Source organism: Equus asinus, chromosome 27 (genome assembly GCF_041296235.1).
Source record: "Equus asinus isolate D_3611 breed Donkey chromosome 27, EquAss-T2T_v2, whole genome shotgun sequence".
In the NCBI taxonomy this organism is placed as follows: domain Eukaryota; kingdom Metazoa; phylum Chordata; class Mammalia; order Perissodactyla; family Equidae; genus Equus; species Equus asinus.
The window spans coordinates 19,894,576-19,908,055 of NC_091816.1; the positions used below are offsets into that span (position 1 = coordinate 19,894,576).

The following is a 13,480-nucleotide window of genomic DNA, read 5'->3' on the forward strand; positions in this document are numbered from 1 at the left end:
AGTGTTTTACAAAGCAAATGGAACTGAAGTTATCTTTTGTTCTGATTTCCAGCTGGGTTCCAATAGCCCCTAGATTGCTTTCTTTCCTTCAATAAACCAAAACACACCATCACTTCAAATGATACACTTTAGAATCCTTCATGCACAAGAAGAGCAGGTGCCTTCCACACATAAATATTCCAGTGTTTCACAGCACATCCATCAAAAGAGAACGTCACTGAAAGAATTTGTTTTTCCTGCCAAACTTTCAGAGCAGTTCCAAGGGAGAAACGATATGCACATATATCACAGAACGAAAAATCCTGATAATTCTTTGTAGTACATTAGTTTTTTCTTATAAATGCAGTTTCACCAACCCTCCAAGTCTGACATGAGAGCGACTTACGATTATTGCTGTGAGTGCTCAGATCGCTGTGGGTGCTGGCCAGGGAGGAGGTGCTGCCCGTTCTGCGCAGGGCAGAACTTTTCAACGACGCTTTGGATCTAGGAAGCGGTCTAGGCAAATTCACCCAAGACGGCTGTGCAGTTTTCAAGGATGTAGGTTTCCCTTGGGGTTTAAAAAAAAAAAAAGGTTTCCACTGCCATCCATTTCGAAAGCTTTCGGCTTGTAAACTCAAGCTCTTGTATTAACAAACTGAGTCAAAATGCAAAATGAATATTCAGAATCATGGAACTTCAGCTGAAATCTTCACATCGACTTGTTTATTCATTTTTGGTAAGTAGAGGCAGAAGAACAGAGATGATGACGAGGAATCAGGATGGGAGAAGGGCGACAGCAACCCTGTAATGTGACGTGATGAACTCACGTCTTTTGTGACACAGTTATCAGAAAGGTCACTTGAGATAGAAGCTTTTGGCAAAGTTGAAATCAAAGAATAAACAAATTGATATGCCTTCCCCCCATAAGAGTTATGAAAAAGTAAACAAATCAGTGCATTCACATACTAGGCTACCATATAAAAAATAGGTGAAAATTTAAAAAACAGGAAGGAAGAAAAATTCAACTTGATGAGAAAAACTTCATTTAAAAAATGCCTAATGCCTAACACCAGATGGTGCTATGTTATTAATATTCTTTTTTGATCTCATCTTTACTACTTATTTGCCAATCTTAAATGGTCTTCTCTTTCTTGCAGCAAGTCTTTCCACTTAACAAAATATGTATGCTTCATATTCTCTAGCATCTTTGAAACCACACTATTCTGACGCTCACAAGTGCTACTGACTGTTGGCATTTCCCAAGTTCGAGCTTTTACTCACAACTTTCTTCATACCCATCTCTCCTGGCGAGTTTATTATTTACTTTACTCTAACCACTGCCCTGTATGGATGCATCCCAAATTCTTACCTGCAGCCCCATCCTCCTTCTGAATCCCAACACCACTCACAGTTTAAATTCCTTGCTGAATGTTTCAACTTGGACAATCAGACAACCTCCTACCTTCTTATGCTAATTACAACTCCATTTTTCCTATTTCCCAGCCCCAAAACTTTGAAATCACCTTTTTCCCCGTAGATTCCCATACAATCTAGCACTAAGTCTCTCAATGCCACTAGTATTCACATAACTGAAGAATATCAAGAGTTGAAAAAGACCTTAGATGAAAATGATAGTATCACATATTACAAATGGCGCCTTGAGTAATTTTTTCCAGAAAGTAATCTTCATTGCTTTGTCCCAGTGATATCACTTATAAAAATCTCATCTTAACAGAGAAAAAGGAACTTAAGGTCCTCAGGTCTGGCAGTTAAAGTCACCCACATTGAAGCTCCACCTGTCTCCACAGCCTTACCCCTACACTATTCTCGTACATAAGTATGCACTCTGCTCCAAGCAACGTAGTTTCCTGACACCAGGATGTACTATTCTAATTGACTGTGCACATTGTTTCTTTTCACAGAGGTCTTCTTCTCAATCCAAATCCCACAAATCCTTATTCCCCACCTTATATTTTGCCCAAACAACTGTATTTGACTCCTAAAGTCCTGTCCTTCCATTCTTTCCAACTCCATCGTGTTGATCTCCTGACCGTGAAAACCAAGGTCATGACCCAATCTAAAATCTGTGATTCCCCATTATGTACAGGATGATCTTATTTTTAATCCTCAATATTTAATTTCAAAGGCATAAAAGACAGTCTTAGGGTTGATACCTACCAACTTTCCCTTATGCTTTTTCCATGCCCCTACCCCTCTACACACATCCACACCTTATTTTTATTTATCCAGAAAGTTTTCCTCTATTCTTCTGCTTATGCCCATCTTTGTGAATGAAATGGCCTCCTTTCCATCTAGTTCCCTATCTTGCCTGGTGAATACAAAGTCACTTGAAGTTTTTTTTAAACCCTTGCCACTTATCTGCAGCCCCATCTCAGATCGACTGAATCACAATCTCCATTTTAACAAGACTCCCAGGTGATTCAAACTCACACTAAGTACGAGAAGTACTGTTGAGAATGACCTCTTCATAAAGCCTTTCCTGCCAGGACACTCTCCTTTCTGTGCAAAGGACCACACCTTCCTTTCTGCTCATCCTTTCTGCTCATACCGATACTCGCTTCCATCACAGCATCTGTTTCAACACAGCCGTCTCTCAGACTAGTCTCTATCATCCCTGAGAACAGGAAGGGAAGCTGATTCCATTCTGTCCCTTAGGACCTAACAAAGTGTCTGGCATGGAGTGAGACTTAATAAATGTTTGCTGAAGGAATTAATTTTTCTTCTAAGGTCAAGAGTAGGGTAGAGAAATAAGGAGACATTGGTAAAAGGGCACAAATTTTCAGCTAAAGATGAATAAGGTCTCAGGACCTAAAACAGGGTGACTATAGTTGATAACACTCTATTGTAGAATCAAAATTTGCTAAGAGAGAACTTAAATGTTTTCACCAAAAAAAAAAAAAAACAAGATAAACATGAGATGATGGATGTGTTAATTAACTTGATGGTAGGAGTCCTTTCACAATGTGTACGTATACGTATATCAAATCACCACAATGTACCCTTTAAATTTCTTACAATTTTGTCAATTATACATCCATACAGCTGGAAAAAATAAATGTGGAATTATAATGATAATAGTAATAAAGCTACTAAAAATTTTTTAAAGGCCAAGAGTAAATAAATTTTAAAATGTCTTCTCTCATCTACATTGAAGCATTAAATACTTAGCCAATTTTTACAAGCTTATTTGTCCTTTGTTAATATTAATGGTCTTTCAAACAGTCTATTAGTTAGATAAAGGGAGACATTTTTCTTGACCTTCCTTATAATAATTAGCAAATAGTTATTCAAATATCCATTTGATTTTTTAATTTATATTTAGCCACCGGTTTTACCCACTTTTGAAGGTATAGAAAAACAGATTTTTAGAATATAAATTTACCAAATTGCTGCCCCTTCAGTAAAAACATTCTGATGAGTCATCATTATCTGAAACAATGAGTGAGGATGGACAAGTCACAGGTGAAAATTTCTGGGCCACAGCCACAATGCAGTCAAGGCTCAACAAGTTTGGAAAATTACCTTATTTTTCAGAAAGCGATATTTCACAGCATTGTTTCTGAAAGCATCATAGGTTATGGACATTTCTCAGTGTTTCTCAGAATTACAGACCTGTACCCTGTCTGATTCCAACACAGACACAGCCTGGCACCAGAACCAAGCTTACCCCCAAGCCCAATTACCACTCCCCTGACCCGCCCTATCCCATTTCATATACTGTCACCTCCATCCAGCCCCACCCCCTCCACCTAATGGCAACTTGTATTCCTAGCCAGTCTTCCCCATTCTACCATTACTCTTGACTAACAGCACTGAGGGCTCTGAACGATGCCCACTTCACCAAAGGATTAGCGCCTTTGAAACTCAGAATAATCCTAACAGCACACTACCGTTGTTATCCCCAGTTTATAGGATTAGCTCCTTTGAGACTAAGAATAATCCTAACAGTGCATTACTGTTACTATCCCCAGTTCATAGCTGAGAAAACTACCTAGGTGGTTCAATGGCTTATTCGAGTCACATCCCTATAAGCAGTGAGAGAGAGGCCTAGAATGCAGGCAACATACCCCCAACCCAGTGTTCCCTCCACTGTGCCAGGGAACAGAAGCATCCCAGTTAAGGGAAGAAGTGTTAGGCCTGGAGGCCAACCTGAGCTCCTCCTCTTACTAAGAGGGTGGGTGCTCCTATAGTGCAATGTGAAAAACGGTGGGGATCCAACAAAGGTATTTGACCCTTTCACTGACAGTCCTCATGTTTAACTTAACAGCCAAGTTGACTTAAGGTACCTGTAACTGGACTTCATACAGAGCAGCAGTAAAACAAATACATCGGAAGCAATCCTAACGGACAGGCAGAGCAATATTGGAGTGAGAGACTGTGAGCAACCTGAGCATCAAATTCCTAATGAAATCAATACAGGACTGGCTCCGACTTACACTTCTGACAAGGTGACATTCATCAGTTCCCTTCACATCATGTCACTTTTCCCAGATGTGAACCACAAAAACTGAAGATCTACCTGCAGAGATATTACCGACCTTACTGGCTTATTTTAAGCTCATTCTATTAGCATAAACTTACAGATAGACAACAGATTTGTTTTTATCTATAATTATAACCATCTTTTGTCTAGGGAAAGTATGAAAGAAACAACATTTGCACTTTGTCTTCGATAGTAACACAGAGTCTACTGGATTTGAAGCACACCTTCATCAAACAAGCAATTTACACAGACAACCACCTTGGAAAACCCAATCAAACGTACAATAAAAAAAATCATTAGGGGCCAGCCCCATGGCCAAGTGGTTGGGTCTGTGTGCTCTGCTTTGGTGGCCCAGGGTTCACCGGTTCAGATCCTAGGCTCAGACCTACACACCACTCATCAAGCCGTGCTGTGGTGGCATCCCACATAGAAGAACTAGAATGACCTACAGCTAGGATACACAACTGTGCACTGGGGCTTTGGGGAGGAAAAAAAAATCATTAAGGAATGCCTTGCAAAGCTAAAAACCTTAGATTTATTAAGGGAAAAAAAGGACAATGTTAATATTATCCTATTTTTTTAAGTTTATACTTATCTATATATTGAAAAATTACAGAAGGATATACCAGAATTTTATGGGACTACTATGGTATAGCACACAGGGACATGGAGGAAAACAGAAGGACAGGGGCAGGACTGGGAAGTTTCCCTTCATACTTTATAACTTACATATTACTCCATGTGAATTTTCTTTTCTTTTTTTTTTTTTTTTTTTTTAAAGATTGGCACCTGAGCTAACAGTTGCCAATCTTTTTTTTTTTTCCCCTGCTTTTTCTCTCCAAATTCCCTCAGTAACATAGTTGTATATTTTAGTTGTGGGTCCTTCATAGTTGTGGCATGTGGGACACTGCCTCAATGTGGCCTGACGAGCAGTGCCATGCCCATGCGCAGGATCCGAACCAGCGAAACCCTGGGCCACTGAAGCAGAGCACATGAACTTCACCATTCCGCCATGGGGCCGGCCCCAGAATTTTCTTTTTAAAATAGGCATATCTTTATAACAAAAACTGATATATTACTAAAGTTAATAGGGTCAAATATTTAATCAGACAAAAGATACTCAAGACAAACAGATAAACCAAGAAAGAATAAATTGGATCAATAATTAAAGTAAGTAAAGTCTAAAAGTCATTTTTATTCCTGTGCATCTGTAAGCATTGGGTATTTTTTAATCCTTTTAATTTTGCTAATAAAAAAAACAACAACAAAGAAACCAATGCTTTAATTGATGCTTTTATATGGCTATGATGAAAACAGTCACTTTACTACTGGCAAGTTCTTCATGATACCATAATGGTGTGTTTCCTAGGACTGGAAATTAAAGCCAAAGAATGAGCTCCTGAATGGTACTCCTTTGTTCTGACACATATTAAATGATTCATTCTCCAGGAAAAAGCTCCCTCCCAGGCCTTCACAGGTACATAATGTCTCTCAGCTCGAATCTGGCCTCCTCCATTCTTTCAGGAGAGGCCTGGGAAAGAAAGTGGATCTCACCTTGCTCACAAAACACCTTCAAAGTAACGAGCGCGGTTTCCAAAGCCACAGAAATATCTACCAGTCAAAGCAAGTTCTCACCTGTGAACTCTCAACGAGACAAGAATGAATTTAAGCTTTCATATATTTTTCATGAGACTATTCACATTGAAAAAAATGACCTGCTGTTCTTTATATTTGATGAAATTTATGGGTGTTGAAGATGTTTCAATTAGATGACAAAAAAAACCTTACTACTATATTCCCTATATTAGAAGGCATACATAGATCATCTTAATAAAACTCTGGACAGTGGATTCACGTGAGAGGCTGGGCTACACAAGTGTGTACTCGCTTACAGAGGAAGGTAACTGCACGTAATCACAAAGCATAAATGTACAGGGTGCTAGAAACATCCAACATCTTACTAGAGAAATCACTACCAAATGGTTTCAGAAAAAATTATCAACTACTACAGAATACATTGCATCTCATCATAACAAAGTATTTTGTTCTGTGATTTGCACTACTTATTAGAAGGAGCACCGGTATCATGGGGAAGAAGAAAAATGAGGCTGGAGAGGTGGCGAGTTTACAGTTGGCATTAAAGAGTTTACAGTTCGAGGCATTAAATGCCAGGCTAAGCACTCCAGGCTTTAACCGTAGGGGGTGGGGTATGGTGGGAAGATGGAGAGGGAGGGGCCACTGCAGGGTTCTTAGCATTTGCATCAGGATTTGATCATGTGGCAACAGTGTGCAGAGCTGACTAAAGAGAAGGGTTCGAAATCAGGGAAACAACTTAGAGGCCAGTGCACCTGCCAGGGCTACAGGCCGTGGGAATTTTAACTAGACAATGAAAAGGAGATTACTGAGGTCAGCCTGTAATATACAAACTACATATTAATATACATGGTTTAACATACAAATTACTGTATCATAAAATACAATAAATATTAATAAGGCATGCAAGTGGCAGAGCCATAACTACTACAGTCAGGAAGAGAAAATGCCAAATAAACAGACACAGATAGTTAAAACACAAAAACTGAGCAGCCCCCTAAAGGTATAAAAAATTAACAAGTTATGTGAGAAATAAATTACACACACTCGAAACTGTAGCTGCAAGTTCACTCTCAATCCACCCGAAAGGACCAAATTTTGTCATTAATATTAACGTAGATATTAAAAAATTTAGCTTCAATGGTCGAGTATTATTGTCTAAAAACCATTTAAATAAGCATGGTAAGCTGCTTACCAAGTAAATACTATAGATCAATAGCTTTCTGATTTACCAGGAAAAGACAGAAAAAAGATCCTTTACTTTAGCAACAAAAAGTATTTGCACACATAGTCATATATGTGTACACACTATTTCTATGAATAATTTTATCAAAAAGTGCTAGTATCATGGAAAAATTACAAAAATAAGGGCCATAAAGGTTTGAATAAGTGGACATACATGTTCATTTTTCTATGAATTAATATATTGATTGAATGTTATTCTGATCTAAACCCACATGATTGTTTTTAAAGGGGGAATTTGGAGAGCTTTTAAAAAACAACTTAAATCAGTCTACAACAAGTAAGAATAACCAAAAAATTCTGGAACATAAAAATAATAAGAAGGACTACAACTCAACAACAAAGCAATCTGATTAAAAAATGGGCAAAGGACTTGAACATACCTTTCTCCAAAAAAGAAATATAATGCCCAACAAGCACACAAAAAGATGCTCAATATCATTAGTTGTTAGCAAAATGCAAATCAAAACCACAATGATACTACTTCACACCTATTAGGATGGCTATTATATAAACAAAACAGAAAATAACATATCGGCAAGGACACAGAGAAACTGGGACCCTGTGCATTGTAGGAAAGTAAAATGGTGCAGCTGCTATGGAAAATGGTATGGTGGTTCCCTAAAAAATTAAGAATAGAACTACCATATGATCTAGCAATCCCACTTCTGGGTATATACCCAAAAGAACTGAAAGCAGGATCTTCAAGAGACATTTGTACATGCGTGTTCACAGCATTATTCACAATAGCCAAAAGGTGGAAGCAACTCAAGTGTCCATTGACAGACGAATGGATAAACAAAATGTGGCACATACAAACAATGGAATATTATTCAGCCTTAAAAAGGAAGGAAATTCTGACACATGCTACGACATGGATGAACCTTGAAGACATTATGCTAAATGAAATAAGCTGCGCACAAAAGGACAAATACTGTAGGATCCCACTTAGATGAGCTCCCTAGAGTAGTCCAATTCATAGAGACAGAAAGTAGAGTGGTGGTTTCCAGGGGCTGGGGGAGGATGAGAATGGGAAGTTGGCATTTAATGGATCAAGAGTTTCAGTTGGGGAAGACGAAAAGTGCCAGAGATGGGACACTGGTGACGGTTGTACAACAATGTGAATGTCCTTAGTATGACTGTACACTTAAAAATGGTTAAAATGATAAATTTTATGTAATATATTTTACCATAATAAAAAAAAGTTAGAAAAAAGTAAGGAGAAGGAATTTGCACTACTAGTTATTACAAGATATTATAAAATAAACAGTCTATTACCGGCACAAAACTATACTGACAGATTAATAAACTGGTGTATAAATCTCAAATGCGAAAATTCAGAAAAGGATAAGGGAGGTATTTCAAATCAGTGAAGACATTTGTGGTATTAAGATGTCTGAATTAAAAAAAATTAAAATCTGAGAAGGAGCAGTATGATGCAGTGGCTGAAAGTGGACAATCTAGACGCACACGGCCTAGGTTTGCAGGCTGGCTGTGAGCTGGTTTCTTAACCTCTCTGGGCCTCTCCTTCCTCATGTGTAAGATTGAGGCTGACGACAGTGGTACTTAGTTCATAGGTTCTTGTAACAACTTTATGTTTTTAAAATGCTTAGAACAGCACCTGGCACATGGCCATACAAATATTAGCTACTACTTCTCACCATACATGGAAAAAAAATTAAAATTTGATTAAAAAGTAAAGGGTTTAAAACAAAACCATACAAATTGACCTTAATAATTAAATATAAACCAATCTTTTCTTTCAGTAGAGAAGGTCATGTCAAGCATAAAAACATAGGAAAAATTAAAGGAAAAGATGTATTTCACAGTACAAAAATGAAAAACTTTAAAATCACTATATACAAAATAAGAAGGCATATAGTAAAACACAGGACAAAGGATAACAGACAGTATCAAATCAACAATAATGAAGTATAGGCCCCAAAATATAAGTGAGCAAAAGCTCTGAACAAAATAGTCAATATAATTTTCCACTCATATAAATGGAATCATACAACAGTAAATCGAAATAGTCAATATAATTTTTTTTTAATTTAATCTCATTGTGTCTAACATATTTCTGGCTTCCCAACTGGCATTCCTAACCCCCATTTCCATTGCTGACATCGTAGAGGAAGGTTTAAAAAGCCAAATACTTGCGTTCCCAACCTTTCTTCAGGTTAGGGGTGACCACATGATCCGGCCTGTGCCCAAAAGACTTAAAGATGAGAGCGCTGGGGGGTAAGGGGCTGGGGATGACTTGTCCTGCCGGAAACACGCAGGCAGGCATGGCGGGACAAGCCTGCACTCTGGAACGCCTTAGTCCACAGCAGCAGCAGGACTAGGCCCTCGGAACCCTTAGCGGCCATATTTTAACTGAAAGTCACTGACAAAAGCAACATGCCCAGGCAGCAAGAACGGAAAGACAGGTGACATTGAATCACCAAATCTGGAGCTGCCTACCTGTAGACTTCCTGTTAGAGAAACACACACAACCTTCTGGTTTGAACCAAACTGTGTTCTTAACAACCATATTCCCCCGTCAGCAGCATCTGACGCAGCCGATTCCTCCTTTCTCCTTGAAAGCTTTCCTTACTTGGCTTCCAGAACATTGCCCTTGACTGACTTCCCTCCTGCCTTCCTGGCTGTTACTTCTTGGTCTCCTTTGTAATTCATCATCATTTCCTTAACCCTTTAAAGCTTAAACTACCCCAGAGGTACACTGGAGGACTCCAGCAAGGTCCCCAGTGGTGCCCTTGACCCGTTCTCTTTCTATACTTCCTCTCTTGGTGATCTCGTCCAGTCTAGTGGCTCTAAATACCGTCTAAATGTTGATGAATCTCAAATTTATATCCCTAACCAGACTTCTCCTATGCACTCTAGACTTGTATAGCCAACCTTCTGTAAACCTTCACTTACATATCTATGATTCATCTCAACTTACTATCTCTGTACCTGAGTTCCTGATATCCACCTCCCAGCACAGCATGTCTCCATCATTCTTCCCCATCACAGTCATGGCCTCATTATTCTTCCATTGCTCATCCCAAAATGTTTACAGTCATCTCTGACTCCTCACTTTTGCCCTCACTCCTCCTTCCATCTAAGCAAATCCTGTTGGCTTTACCTTCAACATACATATCTAGAATCTGGCCCCCACCCCCTCACTCTTCCCCAACCCTGGTCCAAGAAGCCACAATCTCCTGAAGTTATCATAGCAATACCTCCTCATTGGTCTCTCTGATCTTGCTCTCACCCCCATTCAGTATATTCTTTACATAGCTCTCAGACTGATCCTGTTAAAATTTAGGTCACTTTGGTGAAAAGCCAAAGTTCTTATGATTTTCAAGACTGTACGTGACTTGGCTTCTCTACTACCTGTCAAACCTCATCTCCTATTTCACTTCTCCTTACTTCAATCCCTTGCTATTCCTAAAGCATATTAGTCAAGCTCCACCTTGGGGTCTTGCCACTTGCTGTTCACTCTGACTAGTGTGGTTTTCGTCCAGATATTCATATGGCTGGCTCCCTGAGGCCTTCACTCCAAAGCCACTTTTCCCTGGCCACACTAACCAAAATTTCTCTCTCTCTCACACACCTACACCCCCAACATTTCAGATCCCCCTTCTCTGTACACTATCAAACATCTATATACTGTATTTACTTATGTGTAGCCTGTCTCTCCCACTAGAATGTAACTTCAAGGAAGGCACATTTTGATCTTGTTCTCACTTCTGTACCCCAGCATTTTGATCACTGAATCACACATTTATTCACTAAATATTTGAATGCCAAGAGTATGCCAATTAAAATAAGATACCATCTTGCACTTCCCTAAATAGTGAATATTTAGGGTGTTACAAACGTCAAAATACTGGCAAAGGGGTTGGGAAACTCTTACATATTCAAAGTAGGAGCACAGACTTGTATGCTGGTTCTGAAGGGAACTTGGCAATGTGTATCAAAAGCCTTAAAAATGCCCACACCCTCTGAGTCCACCTAAAGGAATGTATCCAAGGATTTATCTGACCAGATTAGGCACTTACGTACAAAGTTCTTTGGTGCACCATTTTTTTAATATACTGGAAACAACCTAACGTTCAAAGATGTCTGAAGAAACAAATTACAGCACATTCAGATGATGAAATATTAGTCACTTAAAAATCACGTTATTAAAGAGTTTAAGAATCTAAGAAAATAGACACCATATCTTTTAAATGAAAAAGAAAATTCAATCAACTAATTAAGTACCTACTGACTGTCAGGTATGGGGTTTCTAAAATAGTAGGAACTGTTTGTCCCCATTAAACATTCATAAGCATCTGTACATGAGAATATGTAAAAAGAAAAGGCACTGGATAGTTACAAAGTATGAAGTTAAAACTATTTGGTGGTGATGAGATTAAGGGTGATTTTTTTTTCTCTTCCCATTTTTCACTTAAAGTACTACACTTTTTAAGCAGCCTACTGGGACGGAGGCTGTGAAAACTGATTAGCTCTCCATATTGGTTAAATTCAACACAGGAGAAGGGAAGAATAAGGTTTACCTTGCTTGGGACAATGCCCCCATGTTCCTGTCTTGACACCAACGTACCTGGCTCTGCCTGGACCCCTTTCTTCTTGTTGACTGCTAGAACACCGGTGTCTTGTGTTCTAATTGCCCACGTGTCCTCCCCCACATTTCCATGCATCTGTACTGACTCTGTCCTCAACCTTTACATCCTTTACTCTGAACCCTAATGGCCCCTTCATTTCTGCTTGCTAGTGTACCAGCTGAGTCCTGAAAAATACCTCAATCCAAATGTATCCTTCTTATTTTTATCTCTGGGGTCTCAGTGGCAAAAATTAAACAGTAGAAAGCATTAACACTAAACCAAGACTGGCCCTTTGGTATATAAAGGCGTACCTCTATTATGTTATAGAATCACCTATATTACAGTAAGAAAGAATTTCCACAAACTTTGGTATTGGTAAGCTTGCCCTCTTCTGAAATCCTACAGCTCTTTTAGTATTATAAGGACAGATGTGATGAGCGTCGTCTCCCCTACCTGGCTAACACCTTGAGGGCAGGAACCACGTCTTACTCATCCCACAATCCTTAGCGTCTGGAGTATGACTTGCACAGTATACACTCTCAAACTGTCTTAAGTGAGCGAATTACCTTCCAGAATGTAGAATTTCAGTAGCACTCTACATTTATATACCACAAAACGTAACTTCAGCATTCCCCATTCTTAAGTTAGCCAAGGCAATATTATACTAGTAGGGTGCGAGAAATTGTACTCAGCATAGCCATCACCACTTGCTTAAATCCAAGAGTAAACTTGAGAGATAAAGTCAGGGCAGTACAGGTGAGTCACAACAACAACACAGCAAGTCTTGAGAGAGCGGTAATTTGACAGAGAAACAAGAATATCCCACAAAGCAAGGTTCTCATGATGACCTGAATTGCATAGAAGCGTAGTGTTCATGGTGCTGCTGTCAGGACGTGCCTCTGCACGTGTGCTCACAAGACATCTGCTGCTACAGGTGGAGATGCAACAAAAACAACTTTCCTAGTCACGGGCCAGGGAACATGTGTCCCGCAACTAAGGGTGTCATAAACCAAAGACTTGCAGGGGTGGCATCCTTTCCCCAGTACCACAAAGACGACGAACAGGGTCTTCACCTATTAACCAGCACTTTTATTTATTTGGCTGTGAGTAAGCTCACCTGGCACTCACACTGAGAATTCCTAATGAGAACTGAGGAAGTCAGCCTCCCAGCTCATTGGAAGCCAAGGTTCACGAGCAGAACTCCTTCCAACAATGAGGTCATTGAGACTCAAAATCAAACATCATCTTAAGTTTATTTCCTTTTCTAAGGTTAGAAAAGAAAAAAGCCAATCAACAAAATTTGCACAAACTCACTTGAAAGAAATCACCTAACCTCATAAACATGAGCTGGAAAATATGGAGGAGGAAGCTGCCCAGCCATTATGCATGGCGGCTTTTCGGAATCCTCACTCTCAAACTCCCCCTATTTAATCTCGGAGGGGATCTAGATCACCCCACTTCTGCAGTCTCTTCTTTTCTTCAAAGACTTATTTGCCTGTGCACTGGATTCATTCCGAAGCTTCCATCGTGTGGCTGTCACAGGCATCCCTGTCATCCTTATCTTTAT

The 13,480-nt window shown here is 39.3% G+C and overlaps 1 protein-coding gene across 16 annotated transcripts in view; it reads right to left on the bottom strand.

Moving 5' to 3' along the window:
• Nucleotides 1-13,480, bottom strand: part of MTUS1 (microtubule associated scaffold protein 1) — a 145,369-nt gene that overhangs the window by 70,534 nt on the left and 61,355 nt on the right. For 8 of the 16 annotated variants that reach the window (XR_011498872.1, XR_011498871.1, XM_070500047.1 and 5 more), the window contains one exon: nt 386-547. The exons of the other annotated variants lie outside the window; for them this stretch is intronic. Coding sequence is in view for 6 of the 8 variants with exons in the window: in XM_070500047.1 (XP_070356148.1) it covers nt 386-547 (162 nt within the window). In the remaining 2 variants the exon portion in view is untranslated. The remainder of the gene's footprint in view (nt 1-385; nt 548-13,480) is intronic. 16 annotated transcript variants of the gene reach the window in all.